Raw genomic sequence first — 23654 nt, forward strand, 5'->3', positions numbered from 1 at the left:
AGTGCTTGCTGAACATCTGGGAATGGTGACTGGGACCACTGGTGGAGAGGGAAACAGGCTGGAAATCCAAGCGGGATCCCCCAGTGCAGGAGAGGGAGCAGCCACTGGAGCCGACGTGGAGTTTGATGTTAATAACAATTAAAAAATATTCTGTGTTTCTGCCTGGGCCTGACTCTGAAAGTTCCTTGGAGAAGTGAGAGCTGTGCCTGCTGCTCCAGCTTCCCTCTGACTCCAGGTTTGGAGCCTTTCAGTGCCCCTCCACCCCTGACTGGAGCCCTCCTGCCCCCCAGCCATTCCCAGGGCTCTCTGGCGCTGTCGGGAGCGGGAGCACGGTGGGAGCGAGGGAGAGGCTCCCAGTCAGTGTGCAAATGCCATTGTTTTGACACAGAGGCATCTGGCACTGTCAGGAACAGCAAAAAGCAAGCCCAGAGCAGCTGCTGCCAAGGCAGAGCTGGCAGCAGCCAGGCCTGTACAGCCCCTGCTTCCCTGGCGTCTGCCAGGATCCGGGCATGGCATCGCTCGGGGTCATCGAGGTGAGGTGTGGCTGTGGCTATCCCAGACTTTGGGCCCACACACACTGGGCACTGTGGGGTGAGGAGCTGGGAGGGATCCCTGGAGCCTGAGAGAGAGATCCCTGGTTCCTGGTGCTCCCTCGGTGCTGGCACAGAGCAAAGCTGGGTGTCCCAACCTGCTGCAGGCACAGGGTGTTCAGGAACAAACAGCAGCTCCTGCTGTCCCTCTCCTGCTCCTGCAGGCTGTCCCCAACCCCTGGCTCACACCACAGGCTGGTATTCCCTCTGTTTGATCCCTCTGTTCTGCACCTGTGCCCCGTGCTAGATTCCAGGTTAGGATGGAGAGGAGGAGGCTGTGCCATGCTCTGGTGTCCTCATCCCAGAGCAGAGCGAGGCACGATGTCCCTGCAGGTCGTTTTTGTGTTTGCTCACGTTTACCAAGAGGTGCAGCAGCTCCTGCAGCAGGTGCTGGGGCGCTCACACCGTGTGGCACTTGGCACCGTCACCACCTGGGTGCGTGGCACTGAACTGGTGCTCGCAATCTGCTTTTGTGGCTGTTTCTAAGGTCAAGGTCTTCAATCCTGACCCTCTGCAGCTTCCCTGAGCTGGTTTGAGCTCTCCCTGTGTCACTCTGCCTCTCTGCATCCGCCCTGCCACGGCAGGGATGGAGCACTGGGGTGAGGTGGGCACTGGGGTGGGCACTTTGGGCCAGGCTGCAGCACAGGGGGAGCGGAGGGTCCCACACAGCCCCTTCCTCCCCAGACAGGCTCAACCTGCTCCTGTTAGGCACAGGGCTGATGGTTCCTACCCTGGGCTGCTCCAGGGTGGGGAGGATTTTTCCTTGCCTATTTCCAGGCTAAATGGGCATTTCAGGAGCTTGTGGGACCACAGGACTTGCCCTGCTGGAGGACCTGCGGTGCTGTCTGCTCTTGCAGCTCCAGTGGAGCTGTTGGCTCCCCACTGCCAGGGCTGTGCACCCCAAAACTCACTGGGCTGGGGCTCCAGCACATCCTGTCGAGGTGGGGGCTCTCATCCCTCTCCTCCCTTCTGAGCCCTGGCCCAGGAAATGCTGCCTTGTGTAAATTTACTTTTGACTTGGCACAATGGATGTTTGTGTCATTGCTGGCGGAGCAGCAGCCGCTCGGCTGCTCCCACATCGTGGTGGTAATCGAGGTGCTTGAGTTATAGCCCAACTTATTCCGTTTTACAGCTCCTACAGCGTTAACAGATGTACGGGCGTCTGATCCAATCATGCAGCAAGAGATTTTGGGGCCAGTTCTTCTCGTTTTGACAGTGTGGAAGCTGGGAGCAGCCATACATTTTACAAACAAGAATAAACGACCCTTAGCAACATATGGCTGTGCTGGCAGCTCCAGAGCGATCCCAAATCAGGCACCCTGTGAGGCAGGAATGTTGCTGGGCGCTGGAGCCGGGCAGCCTGGACAAAGCATCTGCCTTCCCCTGTGATATTAATGAGGTGCAGGCACTGGAATCCCTATGCTGTATGGCTGGGAGAGCTGGGAAGAGACAAAGAGCTTGGAAAAACAACTGCCAGCCCAGAGCAAGGGAGCTTTATTTGGTTTAAAAGCTGGGTTTTGTTTTGGTCACTCCACTGCTGCCTGGCTGAGACCTTGTGGGGTCAGGAGCTCTGGCAGCTCGGCTGCCCCGTGCCTCTGCTCCAGCCTGGTGGGGAGGGTGCACCAGAGGAATCACAGGAAATCCAGGATCAGCTGGGTTGGAAAAGCCCTCCAGGATCATCGAATCCAACCTGTGACCGATCCCCACCGTGTCACCAGCCCATAGCTCTGAGTGCCACATCCAGGCATTCCTTGGATGTCGACTCCAAACCTCCCTGGGCAGCCCCTTCCAGTGCCTGACCACCCTTTCCATGAGGAAATTCCTGCTGGTATCCAACCTGCCCTCCCCAGCCCAGCCTGAGGCCGTTCCCTCTCCTCCTGTCCCTGTTCCCTGGGAGCAGAGCCCAACCCCCCCGGCTGCCCCCTCCTGTCAGGGACTTGTGCAGAGCCACAAGGTCCCCCCTGAGCCTCCTTTGCTCCAGGCTGAGCCCCTCAGCTCAAGAGCCCATGGCTGTCCTGTCACCTTGGGGACAACTCCCAGGGCAGAATGTCCTGGCCCTGGCCCAGCTCTGCTGAGCTGCAGCCTTGTCTCAACTCCCTCCTAAAGTCAAGCCCTGCTTAGTGATGCATGAGGGTCACCCCAACACCTCCCTCTGCCTCAGCCCACCACAAACAACTGCTGTGGGTAAGAGAGGGAGGGGGCAGCTGGGAGCACCCCAGTAAATTTAATCTCTCCATCATGTGAAGTGTAGTAGCTTGATTTATTTCTCCTTGCAATCCAAACAATGCCAGCTTTGGTCCCAAAACAGTAGTGAGATTTCTTCCCCCCAGCTGGAAAAAAAAAAAGGAAATACTATAAATCCCTCCCTGAGCTGATTTATGGAGCATTCGTGAAGAATTTATATTGCAAAGGGTTTTATTAAATTAAACTTGAAAAGCCTCTTGATTCCTGAGGTTCAGTCCTGGAGCTGGAGCTCTCGTAAAACTGGATGGAGCAGGCAGAGGGAATGGCTGAGGTGACACTGCAGCTGATGGGACCATCCAAATCCAGAGCATTTGTCACCGGGATGTGTTCCAGGCTGAGGCTTGGAAAATTACTCCATGAAAAATGTGCGTTAACAAGAGCCGTGAAGTATCTGCTTCAAACCCAGGTGAGTGATGAGACGGGGGATCTGCTAGTGCTGGGCATTCCTCACTCATTCCTGGACATTCCTCACTGGCCAAAAAGGGACACAGAGCCAGGGATTCTTTGGAGAACAAGTTTAAGGTTGTTCCTACTCAGATAATTGAGCAGGGGAAGGGGCAGGATGGATTTAAAAGCTGCCCCACTAAAAGCAGGACAAGCCCTGGATGGGCATCACCACCTCGCAGCCCACAGCATTCCCTGGTGGAAAAATTACACCACCAGGGTTCACATGGGTTCCTCCCAGCTGGATTTCCAAGCTGGAAGCAGCTTGGACTTGAGTGCAAAGCTGGACCTGGGGGTGCAATGTGGGTGTGAGCTCGCTCCAGCCTGCTCTGCCGAGGGCTCCATGGAGCAACGGTCCCAGGGTCAGCACGGACACCTCGGGAGGAACCCTCGGGGTGTTCCCCTCTCACCCAGCTCCAGCAGGGCCCTGCTCCTCATCCCAACCCCTTTTCCTGCAACCTCAGTGCCCTTCGTGCTTCCAAACCCCGGGCTCTGCTCCTCCAGCTGTTCCTGCAGCCAGAGGGGCAGCTCCACGTGGAGACAACTCCAGCACATGGACCCTGGGATTTGGCCTTTCCTCCTTTTACCCCCTCCATCCTCCATTCTTGGCAGAGGATGCACAGAGACATTCCTCACATGCACAACAAGAGGCAGCCAAAGCCAAGGAATTCTTGGTGCATTCCTGTAAATCTGTACAGCTCAGCTCCAGCCAGGGCTGATGGATCGGAAGGGACTTAGAGCAGCAAAGCACACAGGGCTCGCTGTTAAAATGTGACAGTTTGTGGCCCTTTGGTACAAGGAAATTCACATTTATTATTTCAGAGCTGCAGACACAATTCCCAAACGCCTCCAGCTGCTGCTCCATACGAGCACTGTGACTTCAAAGGAGGAGCTGATTGTTTGCCCTTCATCATCCCTCAGAGTCGTGTCAGAGCCTTCCCACAGCACCTGCTGCTGCCCAAGGAAATGAAGGCATCTCCAAAATGTTACTGGAATTCTCCTGCCTCAACTCCCACCTGGGAGAAGCAGTGACTCCAGAGCCATCCCCACATGGGATGTGTGGAGCAGGCCCAGGGAACAGAACAGGTGTGTCTGGGTCCCTTCCAACTCAGGATATTCTGTGATTCTGTTCCTCTCAGCATTTATCAACAAAGTCCTGGTTATCTCACAAGGAAGCTCTTGGCAGCTCCCATTTCCAGCCCAGGCTTGTTCTCTTTCCCTTCCTTGATGGACAAGAAAAGCAGTCAACTGGATTTAGTTTTCCATGATCAAGGAAAAAACATTCCAGCTCCCAGCTAGGGCTCAGGTTTTATGTAGATTTTCTCTTCCTTCCCTTCCTTCATTGCAGCATAACGTGCCAGGACAAAGAGATAGTCACTGAGCCTGGAAAGCAAGGGAAAAGCAGGAAAGCCAGTGATCTTATTGCAGAAGAGAAGCTTGTCGAGAAGCAAAACCCCCCAGTTTTATCCCCAGAACTTAAGGGAATGCTTCAGTAGGACAGAGCAAGGGTTTGGGGTTTTCATTTTTTTACCTGTTTAAATACTTGGCCACATTTGGATCTGCTTCCCCTGCTTGGACTAAAGGGACCACGCTGGGAAAAGCAAAGGGAAATGTTGGTGTTTAACTTTCCAGCTCCGAGTGCACAAAAGGCTGCAATTTGCTGGAGCCTCTTCCCAGCCCAAATCTCCCCTGGGGTCCCCACTCTGACTCCCCCAGCACCTGTGAAGGATCTGTGCTTCCCAGAGGGATCTGGGAGGGGTAAATGATGCCAGTAATGTTTGTGTCTGTCCCAGAGGTCCCCAGCTCTGCTCCTCCAAGGATACTCATCCATGGGGATCACTGAACAGAGAGAGCCTATTTACAAGGGCCTGGAGTGACAGGAGAAGGGAGAATGGCTTCCCACTGCCAGAGGGCAGTGTTAGATGGGATACTGGGAAGGTGGGGAGGCTCTGGCACAGGCTGCCCCATCCCTGGAAGGGTCCATTATTTTGGGGCTGCAGAATCCCAAAAGGTTTGGGTTGGATGACCCAGCTGAGGGGAGGGTCTGGCTTTGTGCCTCCTGCACTTCTGGAATTGGACTAAACAAACAAAAGCTTGGCTTGAGCCCCCAGCCCAGCCCAGCCCAGGCTGCTGGCTCCCAGTGCCCTGCTTTGCTGTCACTGGGGTGTCCCCACCCCCTTTTCTCCCAGCACAGCACTCACCACCTCTCAGCCCTGCGGCACACAGCTCGGGAGAAGTGGAGAGCAGCACTGCTCTTGCCTCCAGACTGGAACAGCAAGGAAACACCACTCAGTGTCTGCACCAACAGGGAAAACCCTCCCCTCCCCTCCCTGCGAGGGCTCAGCACGTCTCACACACATGGAACTGATCCCTGTGCCACGGCCAGGCAAGGCAGGGATATCCCAGCGCAGTAGGGTGGGGAAATGTAACTCCCAGCTCCTCGTCTCTGCTTTTCTCTTGGCATTTGCCTATGGAAATAGCAGCCTCCCAGCCTGCTTTCCCATGGCAAGCAGTGGAGCAGGGCTGCCCTAAGGAAGTGAGTGGCACAGGCAGCACCTACGGGCAGGATGAAGGCTCTGAGGGGAGGGAGCTGCTCTGAGTAATTGTCAATCCACTGCTCCAGCTCCAGGACGGGCTTCTCGCTGAAAGATGTTCGTTCTACAGAGGGGAAAGAAGAATCGTCTGAAAAGAAGTGATTCAGCAAACAAATTGAACTCTGCTTTGGCTTTCTTGGATCAGCAAGTCCAACACACCCCTCAGCATCCCACCCCCACCCACTCCAGGCTGTGCCCAAGACAGGAAAGGCAAGACTTACTCCGGTGAGCCTCCCTGGCCGAGGAGAGCGGCGTGGCGAGGTTGGAGCCCACATCCTGCAGCATGCACTGGACCTGGACAAAAATCACAACTGCTGTCACTCCCAGCCATGGCTTTTTACATTCCTGTGCTCAGCAGAGCTAATCAGCCAAACTCACAGGCTGCCCGGGCAGGACCTTGTGTCACTGCTGTGCCCACGTGGTTGGTTTGTGCCCCAATTTCAAACCTGTGACAACAAAACTCATGTCCATAATGTGGATCTGACTTATCTCAGCATAAACCTAGAGATGAGCCTGTCTGCCCATAACTAATCACTTGATCTACCAGTTTCCTCCTTGGTTAAAGGAGTTTACCTCTTAGAGAGCAATCAAAGGGGTCTTGAAGATTTATATATTGAAATACTAAATGTATTGAATTCCTGTGTGTCAGTGGGAGCACTGTGGCTAAAATTAAGGAGTTCATGTTTTAATAGCACAGATAAGGGACTGCACTGGGTGAAGATTATCATTAATACTCACTTTATGAAGCTGATCAACAAACGTGTGGCCCTTTTCACTGCTAAACTCACCAGCCAGCCTTGGTCAGAGAGAAAAAACAAAACAGAGTTAGCTGGGAATGAAGAAATCATAACAAATATGATTTCCCGTATGAAACCCACGGTTTGGATACTCCCTTACCCGATGGCCGAGCTCAGCTCGTCCGTGGCTCCCAGGGCCTCGAAGATCCGGTCGCCCTTCGGCCGCCGCTCCCCGGTGAAGGTGCTGGAGAATCCTTTGGGAAAAGCGGGAGGCGCTCAGGGCTCGGGTGGGGAGCTCTGCCCGCGGCCCCTGGAGCTCCCCGGGCTCTACCTGAGTCTCCCGTCCTCGTGTAGATCCTCGGGGCCCGCTCGGGAGCGGCGCGGTCAGGGCTGCGGGGGCACAAACCGTGAGGGGACACCGGGGGGACAGGGGACAGCGTGAGGGGGGGAATGACACCGTGAGGGGGGGAATGACACCGTGAGGGAGGGAACGACACCGTGAGGGGGGGAAATGACACCGTGAGGGGGGGAATGACACCGTGAGGGGGGAACGACACCGTGAGGGAGGGAACGACACCGTGAGGGGGGAAAGACACCGTGAGGGGGGGAATGACACCGTGAGGGGGGAACGACACCGTGAGGGGGGGAATGACATCGTGAGGGGGGAAATGACACCGTGAGGGGGGAACGACACCGTGAGGGGAGGAAACGACACCGTGAGGGGGGGAACGACACCCTGAGGGGATCCCGTTCCTCCCACGCTCACCTGCCCGCCCCGCTCCGCCACCGCCGCCCCGCCATCCCCAGCGGCCCCCGCAGTCCCCGTCCCGCCGCCGCCGCCCGCCGCCACATCCCTCCCGGCCGCCGTCACCGCCGCCGCGCCGTGACCCTGCGTGGCCACCGTCCCGCCCTCAGCCCACGCGGTCACCCCAGGGCCGCACCACCCCGCAACGTCGCCTTCCCATTGGCCGCCCGCAAGTCCCGCCCCCGCCAGGCGCCCGGCGATTGGTTGGACGTGGGGAGGCGGGGCAGGGCGTGGCCGCGGTTGGTGGGCGGGGCTGTCAGTCAGCGCGGGCCGGGGGGCAGCGGCGATGTGGGCGCGGGAGCTGGCGGTGTCGGCGCCGGGGAAGGTGATCCTGCACGGCGAGCACGCGGTGGTGCTGGGCAAGGTGAGGGCACGCCGGGCACGGCGAGGGCTGCCGGGAAAAGTAGCGGGTGCCCAGCTCGGTGAGCGCTGTCCGGCCCCGCTGACCCCCGTTCTCCGCCCGCAGGTGGCCCTGGCCGTGGCGCTGGACCTGCGGACGTTTCTCCGCCTGCGGCCCGGCGCTGAGGGCCGGCTGAGCGTCTCCCTGCCCGGCGTCGGCGTCTTGAGGAGCTGGGACACCCCCGGCCTCTGGGCTCTGCGGGGGCGGATCGCAGGCAAGGGCCGAGGGGGGGGGAGCCGCTGCCCCGGCGGAGTGAGGGGCTCTGGGCACTGCTCGGTGCCTTCTGCACCCCGCATGAGGTGACCTTGTAGAACCCCCGTGGGGTGACCCTGCAGGGGGTTATTTGTCCCCCCTGCAGTGTTTCAGAGCCCCGCTGTCTCTGACCTCGCTCAGTGTGCGTTTCACTGGCCTGTCCCTGCATCTCTCAGTTACTTACATCCCCCTTGAGCACTGCTGATGCTCAGGTGTCCGTGTGTGGCCCTGTCCCCTCCTGTTTTGGGTTCCAGGGACTTGTTCCCGTGCTGCTGTGACACAGACAGGAGCCAGCCTGAGTCCACATCCCAGTGTGTTACTGGTGGGGGCCAAACAGGAGCCTTCCTGAAGCTTCCCCTCAGAGCTGGGGGCTCCTGGGGAAATCAGGAATACAGGGCCTGTTTTCCTGCCTCTCTGTCCCGCACCAGCCCTCACTAGAATTTCTGCAGCACCTTGTGCTGGCTGGAGGCCCAGGATATCCCAGTTCCAAAATCCACATTCTTTGATGAAGAGTTTGTGACTTGCCGAGTTTTCCATGGTGATTATGGATGGATGCACTGGGAGGTGTAGGCAGGGAAACACTGGGATTTCAGAGTGGCTGGTGAAGATGTTCCTTTTACTTTATCACAAATCCTCAGGTAGAACCTGAAATTGGCTCCAGCTGTTTCTGCCTACTGTAACAGAAGGTTTTGTTGTAAATACTGCTTTCAGTGTAACAATTCCCTGGTTTCTAAGTGTTTAAACTCTCCCCTGCTTGCTTCCATAGCTGACTTTGATGAGTCCAAGTCCCCCAGCGTAGAACAGCTGGATGCCCTGAGGGAGTTTGCTGGAATTGCAGCTGGAGCCTCAGCTCCAGAGAGCCTTGCTACTCTTGCCTTCCTGTATATGTGCCTGGCTATTTCTGCTAAGTATGGGTAAGGCTCTCCTCCTGCTCCAAAATTTTGGTGGTGGGTGGGTGCCGCAGGCAGGTGAGCTGGGAGTCTCTGCTCTCATTTAGTTTTGAGGGCTGAAACCAGAGCAGTTCATGCCACAACACAGTCACAACACAGACGCCCTTCCCTCCAGCAGGCAGCTCCTGTCATCCTGGCTTAGGCTGGAAAAACAGAAATAAGCTGTGAATTTGTTGTCTGAACTAAGTCTGATGTCTTTATGGGCTGGATCTCCCTAAAACTGTGAGAACGTGGGGCTGTTCCCGTTCCCAGCTTAGCCCAGCACCGTTCATGATCTCGGTGGGACTGGATGGGTGCTCAGGGCAGTGTCAGAAACCAAAGCAGAGCCCAACTTCCGTATTCTCATCCAAGAAATCAAAGACTAAAGAATTGGGACATGCAGCTGGGTTGTGGTTTCCCTGCAGTCTCAGGGTGGCACTGGGACTGTCACTCAGCAGCACTGAAAAGCCTCCTGGGTTTGGTTTTGGGGTCTGTAACACAACCCAGGTGTGTTCAGTGGAGCAAAGGGACGTGGATATGTCCATGTTCCATCTTCTCCACCAGCCTGTTGCTCCAGTGGGATGTGGCTGTGCAATTACAGATTTGGGATGTTTACACTTTGTTCCGAAATACATTTAAAATCCAGTTTACAGCAATCTCTGAAGGGGCTTTGTGGTGCTGCTCAGGTATTTAGTTACCAGGTGCCCCTGCTAGCAGCCTGACAAGCTGTGCCAATCATAGATCCAATTCAGGAATGCTTTATTCCAGCACAATGGCTTGGCCAGGCTGCTCCATTTTGGAATGAGCCCTCCTGAAACCCCTGTGTGTCAGATGCATGTGCTGATGTTGCCAGTTTTCACCCAGCTTTCCCTGAGATCAGTCCTAATCGGCCTCCTTTGCCTTTTTAATGTTGTCTGGAGGTGGCATCCGGGGTGGTTGTGTCAGTCCCTGTGTGTCTGTGTTCCAGGGATGTGCCCAGCGTGGATATCGTGGTGTGGTCGGAGCTGCCCACAGGAGCAGGGCTGGGATCCAGCGCTGCCTATGCTGTGTGTCTGGCTGCAGCCCTGCTCATGGTGTGTGGAGCCATCTCCTGCCCGCTGCAGGAGGGAGAATCCACAGCCAGGTAAGGAATTCCAGCCTGGCATGCAGAGCTCTGCTCCCTGTGCCTCACCTTTCCTTTTACCTGCACGAATTCTAGCACTGCCACCTCTCCTGGTCTCTTTTGGCTGTGACCACAAGTGACACCCTGAGCCCATCTTCTGTCCCTGCCCAGTGTTTCCAGCCCTGTCCCAGAGACTTTGTAAAACTCCTCCTGTTTCCCTTGTCTAGTGTCAGATAAAGAAAACCTGAAAAGGGAGAAAAAATCTTTATTTTTTTCAGCACTGAAATTTTTCAACCTCAATTTCCTCTGTCTCTGAGCATCTTACAGGTTTTGCTTTGAGTTCTCGAGGATCCTTTCTGGGTTTTTTTTTTTGCATCTCCTGTGAACTTATTTCTGCATGTGCTACATTTCCTCCTGATCTCCTGCCTGTCTTTCCCTTTTATCAGTACCTGGTGAAAGAGAGTTTCTTTCCTTCTACCCTTGCAGTTCACCTTTGGAAGCCTGGGGTGCTGTGCCCTGTGTGAGAGGAGGCTCTGTTTGAAGCTGTTAAAAATCAAAGCTGGAGGGGCAGAACCTCTGTAGTGTGAGTTTTTGTGTGGGGCTGAGAGCGAGACAGCAAGGGGGGGTGGTTCTGTGTTCTGCCTCTGAACCAGAATTTGCAGCCTGACCCAGAAACAGGTTCTTGTTGGGAGCACTTTGTCCCCTGTGCTCCAGCAAATCTCCCAAATCGGGAAATGAAAGGGCAGCTCCAAGCAGAGCAGCGAGGATGTCTTCATTCCCTGCTCGCCCTCTGTGCTTTCAGCATGGATCCAGCATAATTCCTGCCTTCCAGCTGCTTTGCAGAGAGATGGGGGTGTCAGACTTCAGAAGGGTTTGGCTTCCCATGGCAAGAAAAGAACAGCAGGGTAGAGAGGCTCCTGTGTCGGGAGGAATCGCAGCCTCTCAAAGAGGATTAGAAACAAGTGGTTTACAGCGCTCCAGTTCCTGAGGCTGGCAGTGTGAGCTGTTTGCTGAGTGCTCCCAGATTAAATCCTGGCAGGTGGAATGCAAGGTGGACGTGGATAAAGACATTCAGCTGAGGGCCAGGGAAGTGGGAGTGAAGTGAAATGGTTTCCGGATAGCAGGTGGCTCTTGGAGTTTCTGCCTTGCTTTGCAGGATGCTGTGAGGCTTTTCCAAAATGGGGATTTGTGCCTCTGCTCCAGCATGGAATACCCGTCGAATGGACTTGTGGTGTGCAGGCAGGGTCAGAGGTGTGTTTTTGTGCTCAGACTGAGAGCAGGATTAGATGGGATATTGGGAATTCCTCCATGGGAGGGGGTGAGGCCCTGGCACAGGGTGCCCAGAGAAGCTGTGGCTGCCCCTGGATGCCTGGAAGTGTCCAAGGCCAGCTTGGATGGGGCTTGGAGCAACCTGGGATAGTGGATGCTGTCCTTGCCCAACCTGTGCCAGGGCCTCCCCACCCTCACAGGGAAGAATTCTTTCCTAGTATCCAATCTAAACCTGTCAGTGCCTGTCAACTTTAAGCCATTCCCTGTTGTCCTGTCATTCCAGGCCCTTGTAAATAGTCTCTCTCCATGTTTCTTGTAGCCCTGTCAGGCACTGGAATTAGGTAACCCCAAGGCTGAACAATCCCAACTCCCTCAGCCTTTCCAGTGTGTGGTAACACACCATGTTTGGTGAGGTGGGGATGAGTCGGGACTTGAATTCCATGAAATCTGGTCTTTACCAGGTCAGGGCTGGGATCTTCCTCCTGAATCTGCTCCCTCCACTGGTTTGGAGTGGTTTGTGTTGGAGTCATTTCCTTGCCTTCCAGGTGGACAGAAGAAGAGCTGACACTGATTAACAGCTGGGCCTTCCAAGGGGAGCGGGTGATCCATGGCAATCCGTCGGGTGTGGATAATGCTGTTGGCACCTGGGGTAGGTCTGTTTGCTGCTTCCCAGGCAGAAACTCCCAAATTCAGGTCCCTGTGTTGGCCTTCCCTGTCTCAGTTTGCCCCATCTGTGAGCTGGGCCTGGAGCCAACTGGAATGTTGGGAACTGGCTGCAGGAACACCAGAGCTCTGTCGTCCCCCCCCCCAGGCAGGTGCCACGGGGCAGAGACCTCGCTGCAAATAACTGATACTTAAACATTCTGCAGTGAACAAAGAAACCTAATCCTGTCCCAGGGATAATGCAGGGGAAAATGCAGTTGGACAGCTGTCATTTAGTTTCAATTAGCAGCGACTTCCCAGTGTTTTGAAAGTGTCCTTGGAGGCTGTTAATAATCTTTCTAATGAGACCTAATCGCAGTGCCTCTGTGAGGGTAGGAGCCAAGTGAGGCATTCCTTCTTGGACAACGAAATTCCACGCTGCAGGATAGCTGCTGACACCCAGTGCACACGTTCAGTCCCTAGAATCCCACGTGCTGGGCTCTGCTGCAGGGAATCGCTGCTGGGTTCTGTTTTTTTTTCAGGAAAGATTTCATGCTGACCAAACTCTTTGCCTTTTCAAAAATTATTTGATGTGATCCTGGAGGAGAGGAGAGCAAAGGGAAAGGCCTTGGGTTAAGCACGTCCAGCCAGACCCTCTCATTAAGGTGAAGCAGGGCCGTGCTGCTGGAGAACATGGTTCATTTAGCTGGTGTTTCTTGCAATTACTGTCACAGGCTCTGGGTGAGGTTCTGAAGATGAAAGACCTTCTGTGTTATCTCTCAGCTCGCTCTGCACTGAGACAATACATGTATTTTACTTTAGGTGGAGCCCTGAGATACCAAGCAGGAAAAATCACACCATTAAAGAGGTAATACTGGAGTTTAAAAATAACCCTCACACACGGTGGGTGGAACATGTCAGAGAGGCTCTGGGTGGGTGTTGGAGGGTGTGAGGATGATGGGAGATGGCTGGAGTGTGGGAAGGGCTCTGCAGCCCCATTTTGGGTGTGGGCAGCCTCAGCTGTTGGGGTGGATGGGGACAATGAAATGTTTGGTCATTATCTGACATTAGATGAACAGAGCACAAAGGATCAATATTAATTTCATGGCATTATGGGCAGCAGGAATGGATCTGCTCCTGGCAGCAAATGACATTGTGGGGAGGGGGAACTTTGTGCTTACCTGGTGGTGGGAAAACCCACTGGCAGAGAGAAATCCGGGTCCTGTGTGTGCCTCCTGCCAGAGAAGTATAATCTAACTCCATTAAAATCTTTCACAGTGCATGAAATTTCTCTGTTAGCAGTTAATGGCCACTGCTGGCTACCCTTGTAGAGAGTATTTCAAAGGAAAAAATTTGCTTGAAAAACATGGATTTCAGTAAATACATGACAGTCCTATTTATAGCTCTAGTACAGTTGTTCCTTGTTTCCAGGAGGAACCAACCTGAACCCAGCCAGCACTGAAGCACCTGCTGAAGTTTTGTAAAATGAATGGGACTCCTTAACTTGGGTTCTTGCTCAAAGAGGCCTTTTGAGGCAGAATAAGCTGTAGCCTTGGGGACTGGGAAGGAAAGAGGCCAGGAGATGTTCCCTGCCCGTGGCAGGGGGTTGGAATGAGATGAGCTTTAAGGTCCCTTCCAATCCAAAGCGCTCTGGGATTCTCTGCCTCCTGTTGCTTCCAGGGTGCCCACTCTGAGGATCTTGCTGACCAACACAAAAGTCCCTCGGAGCACCAAGGTCCTGGTGGCTGGTGTCAAGGAGAAGATCCTGAAGGTGCAGATGGTCGTGGGATGGAGATGTGGGGGATAACCTTGGGGAGATAACCCTCATGTGGGACTGCAGGTCCCACAGGGATCTTTTGGGAGATCCTTCCTGTGGCCACCATCTCCCAGCTGCCTGGGAATGGAGTTTCATCTCCTCCCTTCCTCCAGTTTAACAGGAGTTAAAATTGCCAGTTTTCTACCATGAAAAGAGCAGTTCCTTCCTCTGGCCTGTTTCCTTCTCTTCCTCCTTTTTCTGCAGGCAGGAGCAGGTTACCATCACCCTGCTCTGGGAACGAGTGAGGAATTGCCCAGCTCAGAGAGACTGGGACCAGTTTCCTCCCAGTGGTATTGGAAGAGCAGCAAGCAGGCACCTCACATCCCTCCTTCCCCCTTTCCAGTTCCCTGCCATAATGAAGCCGGTGCTGGACTCCATCGATGCCATTTCTCAGGAGTGCCAAAGTGTTCTGGAGGCGATGCCTGCAAATCCATCACGGGAGCATTACCCTGTGCTGGAGGTAAGGGGCTTGCTCGCCAGTATTTTTAGCCACTGTTACTGTTGAACATCAAAATGTCATTTAAAGAACATTAGGTCTGAAAAAAAAAAAGTGATAGCAGGAAATGTTCAGTTCCGAGCGAAACCGTGGTCTGGGTGTGCTGCTTTTAATGCCCTTCCTGGAGCCAGGAGCCAGAAGCTGCTGCTGGTGCCTCTCCCCAGCTGTGTGCAGGGAGGGAGGGAGCAGGCCTGGGGCTCTGGAGGGTTTGTTTTTCTTACATGGAGTGATCTCAGTGCCACAGCTCTGGCAGTTGCTGCCTGTGAAGCAACTGCTCTGTCATTGCCAGGTCTGGAGTCAGGAGAGAGCCCAGAGCCACTGGTTTGTGATGGACTGACTGGTTCCCAGCCAGCTCCTGGTGTTCCATGCTCATCCTGGCTCCAGAGAGCCACAGACAGAGCTGTGCCCAGGGCTGACCTGACATTGATGCACGAGGTGCACACAAAGATCTGTTTGTCTTGGCTTTGCTCAAAGAGGAGAGGCTGGGGAGGGGGGAGGAACAGGCTTCCGAGTGGAAGAAGTGCTGAGAGTGCTGTAATGCTGCTCCACAGCACCGTGGGGGAGGGACATGTGGCCGTGTCCCAGCTGAGGCAAACCTGGCCTGGCCCAGGGAGCCAACTTGGACACTCAGGAACCATTTGGTACCAGTCCTTGTTGGCATCTGGATCCCTCCCCTTGGCTCTCAGGAGGACCTCTGCTTGTCCTTGCTCTTGCTCTGGATTGTTCCCGTGGGATTCATAGCAGAGTCCTGCTCCCTTTGCACCAGTGGGATGGTGGGATTCTGGACCCACCGGGGTGGGCTGAGCTGCCATCAGCTGGGGGAGGTCTGCAGTCTGTTCACAGCACAGCTTCACACAACTCCTCATCCTAATTCCACATCCTCAGGCTGTCAGAAGGATCAGGGGACAGGGAAGAGGGGGGAATAATTCAAGTTACGCTTTGAGATCCTCACGTGGAAAATGCCAGAGCATCCTTGTGTCCCACACCCAGGAAGCAGCACTGCGGTGAGCAGGTTGAATCTTGTTGTTTTGTCTTGTGCTTGAAGAGCCCACAGAGGCCCAGCTGATTAGATGCAGCACATATATATAAAAATCTATCTTTGGGGCTGTTTCTGAAATGTGCAGCTCTGGCCAGCACTGTATTTGAACCATGGAACTAGTCTAGTGTGTCATAAGCTGTCATCGGATTCCTGGCAGATTTTGGATCAGGAGATGACAGGTGTCTTGGATCATCACAGGCAGTGCTGTGCCCTCACTCAGGCATATAAAGAGGCCTCTGGATGGACGTGTGTCCTGCCCAGCCTGGAATGGGTGGTGGCTGAGCTCTGCCTGCCACCAGCTCCTTCCTCTTCCCACAGTTCCTTAAACAACGGGCAGAAATGCTCTGGAGGGGGGAGAGGGATTCTTTCTGCAGTGCCCCTCCTGTGTGGTGCTGGCAGGATTCCTGGGTGGAGCTGAGGGAGGGGGATGTGGCTGCCACTGCCCTGCTGCTCCCTGTGCACAGAGTCCCTCCCTGTTCGCCGGGAGCTGCAGGCAGGGAAGAGCTCAGTGCCACTTGCTGGGGGAGGGAGCACAAGGCTGCTCTTAGGAAGCCTCTCTGGGACTGGTCCTGTCCTGGCTGGCTCCTGGCTTTTGAAACCCTCTGGGAAGAGCCACCACGTGCTTTGGAGGTGATGGAGTCGGGCTGTCAGAGCAGTGTTGCTGAGAACAACCTTCCTTTGCTGCAGATGCTGATGGGCTGGGAGGGCCCTGTGGTGCCCAGGGAGCCTGGGAGCTCCTGGCCCTGCTCCAGACATGCTCCAAGCACAGGCCAAGCCCTTCCCTGTGCTCCTGAATTCCTCACCTGTCCTACTGGGAGGGGAGAAGCTGTAACTTCCACTTCTGTGTGGTGGTGTCCATCCCTTGGGCTGTTCGGACCGTGCTGCTGGGGCAGCTTTCTCTGGGAGTAGCAGGTCTGGCTGGGTGGGAAGCCTGGCAGGGATGCTCCCACAGCTCTGCTGGGAGGATGGGCTCACTCAGAGAGGGGCCTGTGCTGCTCCTGGAGGGAAGGACCCTCTCGACCCCACTTGAGCTGGGTGCCAGATTCCCGGCATGGTGCTGCCAAGAGGCTCCTTGGCTCCCAGCCCGGGCCCTGCCCGTGAGGAGGGAGCAGTGCTGCACAGACCAAACACGGGGAGGTCCCTCCATGTCACCTCTCCAGCAATGCCTCAGCCGTGTCAGAAGTACCTGGATTTGGCTTTGCCAGATGGATTGCAGAGCAGGGAGCAGGGTGACAGCCAGGAATGAGAGCTGCTGGCTCGGTGCCCTTCCCACAGCCGGTGAGGGGCCTTGCACAGCCTCCTGCTCAGCACTCGAGTGACAGGGCAGAGGAGAAGCAGTCGGGAGGCATTGGAGAGCTCTGGAATAAATTCCTGCTGGCAGCTTGCAGTGATCAGGATTTTCTTGGGAAGTGCAGGAGCTGTGGTACCCCGTCACTCTGCAAGTCGTGGAGGGGGACTGGGGCACATGAGCAGCCCAGAACTCAGACTCTGGCCTGACCTTGCTCCTGGTGCTGGTGGCCAAATTTCTGCAGAAATTAGGTGGTTGTGAAGGGTAAGAAGGCAGGGCTGCCACTGCTGTAAAGAGCCTCTGTCATGATATGTGCTCATCTCCTCTCTTTGTGGTTACTTTTAGGAATTCTTTGACATAAACCAACACCACTTAAACGTGCTCGGAGTGGGCCACCCCTCCCTGGACAGGCTGTGCCAGGTGACAGCGTCCCACAGCCTGCACAGCAAACTGACCGGGGCTGGCGGGGGTGGCTGTGGCATCACCCTGCTGCCACCAGGTCAGTAACAGCCCCTTGGGCATCCTTGTCTTCCTCACAGCCCTGGGGGATCAGGTTTGGGAGCAAAGGAATCACTGCCAGCCCTGGTCTGGCTCTGGAGGGATGGGTGGGATATGTCCCAGCACTGCCTGGCACTGTGGGTTGCAGTGTGTCATCCAGGGCCGATTCAGAGTGTTCATTTATGTGTGTCAGCCCCTGAGGGCACTGGCCCCGTGCCAGGGGCTGTGTTTGGAGGAGCCATGGCTCTTTTCCTCTCCCTGCAGTGGCCGAGCTGACTCGCTGGCTGCTCTTGCCTTGCTCTTGGCAGACACCTCCCCTCTGGCCGTGGAAGCAGCCAAGCAAGACTTGTGTGCCTGTGGATTTGAATGCTGGGAGACCAAGATCGGGGCCCCCGGGGTGACCCTGCACTCCTGCTCCTCTCTGAGTGCCCAAGTGCTGCACGCGCTCACCCAGAGCTGAGCTGCTGCCTCTGGCAGGACTGAGCCCTTGGCACCACATCCTCAGAGCTTTGTGTGCCCAGATGCCTGGAAACTTCTTTCCCCTCTCCTGTGTGGCTGAGGGCCTCCAGACGTGGTTATGGAGCCAGTTTAGGGCCTGGTGTCACTGGGATTTGGGGCTGCCATGGGGACCTGGGAGCACCCAGCCAGTGGTCTTAGACCAAGGCTCTCAAAATCCTGGTTTCAATTTCCTTCCTCAACTGCTGTGCTAATCCTAAGGGGCAGGAGGAGAGGGGCTTGGCTGGATTCCAGGGTGGATAATGACACTTTGCTGCTTCAGATGCATGTGGTGCCTGTTCCCTCATCCCTGGTGTCCCGTGGGGGCTGGCAAGGTGGATCTGCATGGTGCTTTGACATTTTTGGGTGAAGAGCATCTTTGGCAGCTCAGGGCTTGATGCTCAGGTCTCTGTTTCTTCTGGCCTACAATTCCCAGTGAAGAGCAAACCTTTAATGCAGCTCTTCCCTGCTACTAATTAAGTGTTGGGTAATTAAAATGCAAGATAAAGCACAATTCTAGTGAAATTACTGGCTTTCACTCTTTTCCATAATCTCTGCCTGGGCTGATAAGCAGAGTTCTGTAGTCAGACTCTGGTTTTTACTCACATGCTCAAGGTCTGGCTCAAACAGCACCTGCAAGGAGGGCTGCTCCAGGCCAAGGGCAGGCTTAAAATTCCTCCTTGTAAAAGCTGTTCTCTCACACTTCAGTCTTGAACCAGCACGTCCCTGACCCTGCCTGGTGTTGGGTTTACTTTGGTGTAATTAAGTAGGGGAAAGAAACCCAAACCACGTCCTCAAAAGCTCACCGTAAGTTGCAGTTGACAAACTCTAAAACCTAAATGCATTTAGACTTATTACACAAATGTAAATGCATTTTTTACTCCTGAAATTTTCATGAGCTGTGCCACAGAGTGAAAGGGAAGTGGCTGAGGCCAGAATCTCTGGGAGTCATGAGCTGACTCTGAGGGACTGTGGTCACTGCAGTACCTGCCAAAGGGGTTTTATCATCTCTCTGTTTGTCTGGGGTGGGTTTTTTAAGTGGGTTTTTAAGTGTAGCTGTGTTCAAGAATCACTTCACTCAAAGCTGAGTAATGAATTGGCAGAGGTGGGGAACTTGCCTTCCCCTTCCAGCCCAGGGCTAAAAAAAATCAAGTGGGAGAAGCTGAGATGTTCTAGCTCTAAACTCCCAGCATCATGGTGACCAGCTTTAGTTCCCTGATCCCATGTAAAACTGTCTCTGGTTTTAATAAATCCACATTTTTTTAATGTGCAAAGTGTTCTTTGATAATTATGCTGGATACAAAAGGAAAAAAGCACCTTACACTGCTTCAGGAAAGCAGGTCTTAGATGCTGCCTTTCTACATGTCTAATTACAATTCCAATTTGCATCTGAGAGCGGCTTTACACTAATCACAAGTCAGAAAGGCTGATAAATAATTTACCATTTTCTAATACAGTGTAATCAATGTGAGGATCTGGGAGTGTGTTGACTTTAACCACTTACATGTGTCTACTTTGTGATGTTGGCACAAAGAGATGCCAGATCCAGCACGGGGAACTTCCCTTCAAAATAACGTGGCTGGGGCTGAGCCTCGTTGGCTCTGAGGGCTGGGGGACCAGAACTGAGGGGAAATTCACAGAATCCCAGGATCATTCAGGTTGGGAAAGCTCTCCAAGGTCATCGAGTCCAAGCTGTGACCAATCCCCACTGTGTCACCCAGCCCAGAGCACTGAGTGCCACATCCAGGCCTTCCTTGGACACCTCCAGGGATGGGAACTCCAAACCTCCCTGGGCGGCCCCTTCCCATGCCTGACCACCCTTTCCATGAGGAAATTCCTCCTGATGTCCAACCTGAACCAGACACCTGCAGCTTTCCTCCAGCAGCGCTCATCCTGCTCTGCTCCGTGCCGGAGTGGAAGTGGTGACATTCCTGGGGCAGGGAGGGTGGTGGCAGTGTCGTGGCAGGAGGGTGACCCATACTGGGGTCCATAGGAAGGGCCCTGGGCCAGGGCAGTGCTGGGATCTGCCTTTCCTGTGCCACAGGGATGAGAACTGCTGAAGTCAGCAGCTGGAGCCAGTCCCAGTCTGTTGGAAGTGAGCACAGATTCCACGTCCATCTGTGAGCACGGGAGTGCCCATTCCCTCCTTTCCAAACGCCTCCTTCACCAGCTCCATCAAAGGCTTTGCAGGGGCATTGCTACACCCAGAGGGATAACCCGAGGGATGGCTGGGATGTTCCTGACCCCACCTTCCACACCCTTCACTTACACCAAGTGACAACCTCCTGCTGTGACTTCCTGAGCCCTGGGACACACGGACCCCATCGCTGCCCCTCCTCAGCCCGGGCAGCTGCTGCCGTGGGACTGATGCTCCACGGGGACACGGAGTGGGGCAGAATGAGGCACAGCCCTGTCTCTCCCGTGCTTTGCTGCTTTGGGAACAAAACTGAAGCCTGTGGAGCGTGTTCTCCCCATGGATCGTCCCCTCCTCTCCCAGGCCCCCCGCGGGACGGATGTGCAGCAGGGCAGCGATTGCTGCTGAAGGATTAGCCTGGTAATTTGGCTAATTTTTCTTGAGCTTCATTTTTCACATTACGAGCTTTGCAGAAAGACTAACGAGCCTGGCTTTGCCTCTAATAGCCAGCACAGGGACGGGGAGGGGAGGCTGTGCTCCAGCCTAAAGGAGGGACTGACTGAGGAATTGCGGAACGTGGAGGTCCGGTGAGAGCTGGGGGTCACCGCTGCTTAGTGACAGCGAAAAGGAAAACACTTTGTATAAAAATACCTTTTAAAATCTTCCTTTTCCTTCACAGCCGCTGCCAGGGGGGTGTCTCCTCCCATCCCTGGGGAATGTCCCAGTGTCCCGGAGGGCTCCTGCCCCCCCGGCACGTCCTCCCCTGAGCCGGGACCCCGGCGCTCCCCGGCCGGCCCTGGCAGGCACAGATGGTATTATTGTTTGTTTGCGCTCCGTGTCAGCAGTGCCTTCTTTCTGCTCCGCTGAGTAGATGCAGAGGAGGCAGTGACATTATTGGAGATCACGGAGAGAGCAGGAACAGGGTCAGGGAGAGAGAGGAAATGTCAGCGCGCAGCCACGCGGGGCTGGGGGGCTGCTCACACCCCTCGGGGCTCCCGCTGCTCCCGGGGTCCCTCCTGGGGACAGGGGGTGGCACTGGGACCACCTGCGGGGCCAGCGCCGTGTCCTCGGATACGCCCAAAGGATTTGGGGGGTGTGGGAGTCCCCCGGGGCGAGTCGGGACCACCCCCCCAAGCCATTTCAAAGGGCGATTTGTGCATCTGGCACCTCCCTCTGCAGAAGGGCTCTCTGTCCCCTCTGCCTCCCATCCCCAGGGATTTCGGGGCTCTCCCATTCCCAGGGCTCATGGGGAGCCCGTCCCCCCCCCATCCCTCTCCCCTCCCAGCACGCTGAAGGTTTTGAAAGTTAAGTATTACCGTCTGCTTTGTTGTTGCCTAACTACGACAGACAAATTGAGAACTAGTTGTCAAAATGTCAGTGCACAACAAATCAACATTCAAAATGAGTCTCAGCGCTATGTGGTGTATAATTAAAAAAAAATCCTTTTTAGAAATTTCAGCAAGCGTTGGCTCTGCTTTATATTTGTCTGTGTGATTAATAAAGGCAGCTAATTTTCAGACTTTAAAAACAGCTAGAAAATAGCTCCTAATTACATATTAGGTTCCAAGCGGCCCCCGCTGAGCGAGGCTGGTATTGGTGGGCCAGAGAATTTGGCAGGGGCTTAATTACATTCTGAGCATCATCTAATTTTAGTTAAATGTAATGTAATCAGCAGCAGATGTCTGAAATAAAATATGAATTATGAATATGATGAAATTTCATTCTTGAATAAAAAAGTAATTTGCTATTTAGTTCATTAAAGTCGCAGAGGTTTATTAGGGAGCAGGTACACGGTGTGGCTGGGTTCTATTAAAATGGTATTTCAGAGGGAGTAGGAAATTGCATTAAAGGTGCTAAAATATTCTGCCAGGATGCTGTGCCGGGTGGCAATGAACGTTTACAAAAATAACGGAGCCCCTGGGCCGGCGCCAGCCCCCGGCTCCTGAGCTTCCTTTTACGCAAGGTGACGTCCCACATCCTGGGGGAACCCGGGATGGGCCTGCACCCCCTCTGGGTGTCCCGAGGGCAGCTGGGCTCTCCTCACTGGTGGGCTCAAATGTTTCCCCTGTTACTTCACAGAATCTCAGGATCATTCAGGTTGGGAAAGACCTCCAATACCATCGAGTCCAAGCTGTGCCCGATCCCCACTTTCCCACCTGGCCCAGAGCACTGAGTGCCACGTCCAGTCCTTCGTTGGACACCGCCAGGGATGGGGACTCCAAACCTCCCTGAGCAGCCCCTTCCCATGCCTGACCACCCTTTCCATGAGGAAATTCCTCCTGATGTCCAACCTGACCCTCCCCTGGCACAACTTGAGACCATGGGGACAAGATGCTCTGGCACACGTTGAGCTGGGCTCCCTGTGCCTTATTCCAGCTTGGCCAGGAAAATGAAGCCTCAGTTCTCCCGTCAGCTCTGGGACCATGGTGGATCCTCCCGGGACACCATCTCCTGGACGCTCTCCCTGCAGCATCATCTGCAGTTTCAGCTCTGAAGTTGAAATTGCTTTTCTCTATCCCTCAGTGGCCCGGGCTGACAGATAAGCATCTCCTGGCGAGGGGGAAGGATGGCGTGTTCATGATTTCCTTGTGTTACAGATCCTGTCATTTTAATCCCTCCTGGATGCCGGGCACCAGATCGAGCCCTGCCCGCTTCCAGTGTGCTCTCCAAGAAAACCCCGTGGCCGATTCATCCTGCGTGGCAGGAAATCCCAGGGCACATCCCGGCAGCTCCGGTGATGCTCCAGCACGGTCCCGGTGCCGGCGCCGTGGCACAGCCAGGCTGCCACGCTCGCTGGCGTGGGTTCACCGTCCTCCCTCTTCTATTCATCAAGGGCATGACAGCTAAAATTCATTTGAAGATGAAGAAAGTGCCGGCTAATCCTTTCTGGGAGACAGTGATAGACTGGCGGCTCGGGAAGAATTGCACAGCAGTAATGAAATTAGGCTAAAACTGCTGGCGGATAGCAGATAATTGCCCTTGTCTGTCACAAGGAATAACATCTCCCAAATCCAACACAATGATTGTTAAAGTTGCAGGAATTTATTTTATTTATTTTAGAGGCTCGGGCTTGGCTTTCTGAAGGTCTTTCCCAGGAAAATAAAGGAGCGGGAGCTGCGCGCTCGTCTCTCTCCTTCCCCGGGCGCTTCCGCCGCGGCAGCAGCTCGTTAGCCCTGACGAAGCAGCATCACCACGATGACAAGGACACCCCTCTGGGGCCACTCCTGGGGAGCGGGAGCTGAACCAGCCGGCGCAACGAGCTGCTTGGAGGAGCTGCTGGAAGTGCCGGGCCATCCCCAGCTCCCGCTGTCCTTCTGGTGCTTTACAGGAGGAATCCATCCGCCAGCACCGGGTGCTGCCTGGTGCTGGGGCGGGTCCTGGTGCCACGGTGGCCACACAAGCCCCGGCCCCGTGTCCGGGCTGACCAGCAGCCATTTATTTTGTAATTGATAGGACGGTGGCGGCCCAGCGCGGGTGAGTGACTGCGCCGGCCGGCGACGGCGATGTTTTATCCGCTGGGGCTGGCACGGGTAATTTACTGCGCCCGGCAATAACATATTTCACTTCCCGTCTCCCAGATGAAGATTACTTGTGTTTGAAAGTGCCTGAACATACACTCAATTCTGCTTAAACGCTCGCAGCCAGCCGAGCGCGGCTTGGCCCTGCGCCGGGGTGGCACAGGGATGAGGATGGGGACAAGGATGGGGGCAGGCTGGAGCACAGCCCGTGCTCCCTCTGGAGCCGCTCGCAGCGCTGGGAAAACCCCCCGCAGCAGCCGGCGCAGCGGCTGGAAATATTCCATCCACCTTCCCTGACATTTCGTCTGGCCGGGCGAGGAGCTCCGTGGCATTTCCGAGAGGGGCTGGGGAAAGGTCAGGGG

At 55.0% G+C, this 23654-nt stretch overlaps 2 protein-coding genes across 4 annotated transcripts; one reads left to right on the plus strand and one right to left on the minus strand.

The window, feature by feature from the left end:
* Positions 1–2849: 2849 nt before the first annotated feature.
* Positions 2850–7461, minus strand: MMAB (metabolism of cobalamin associated B). Its single transcript, XM_069031106.1, has 9 exons — positions 7376–7461; positions 6941–6999; positions 6770–6863; positions 6611–6668; positions 6094–6166; positions 5839–5936; positions 5480–5544; positions 4810–4869; positions 2850–4661 (listed from the first exon to the last, which is right to left on the minus strand). Exons 1-9 carry the CDS (start codon positions 7459–7461, stop codon positions 4574–4576), a joined length of 681 nt encoding a protein of 226 aa, XP_068887207.1. The 3' UTR covers positions 2850–4573.
* A 202-nt stretch (positions 7462–7663) lies between these two features.
* On the plus strand, positions 7664–21480 carry MVK (mevalonate kinase). Of its 3 annotated transcripts, none has more exons than XM_069030531.1 (10): positions 7664–7778; positions 7881–8028; positions 8833–8980; positions 9963–10118; positions 11912–12015; positions 12831–12876; positions 13689–13779; positions 14168–14284; positions 16993–17146; positions 17454–18906. In XM_069030531.1, the coding sequence occupies exons 1-10, from the start codon at positions 7701–7703 to the stop codon at positions 17603–17605; spliced, it is 1194 nt and encodes a 397-aa protein (XP_068886632.1). In that variant the 5' UTR covers positions 7664–7700; the 3' UTR covers positions 17606–18906. The 3 variants fall into 3 exon arrangements, with proteins under 3 accessions (XP_068886632.1, XP_068886631.1, XP_068886630.1); XM_069030530.1 differs by lacking the exon at positions 17454–18906 and adding an exon at positions 19685–21480 and having other exon boundaries at positions 7665–7778; XM_069030529.1 differs by having other exon boundaries at positions 7665–7778; positions 17410–18906.
* Positions 21481–23654: the final 2174 nt, after the last annotated feature.

The sequence above is a fragment of the Aphelocoma coerulescens genome, chromosome 15 (genome assembly GCF_041296385.1).
Source record: "Aphelocoma coerulescens isolate FSJ_1873_10779 chromosome 15, UR_Acoe_1.0, whole genome shotgun sequence".
NCBI classification, from domain to species: Eukaryota; Metazoa; Chordata; class Aves; order Passeriformes; family Corvidae; genus Aphelocoma; species Aphelocoma coerulescens.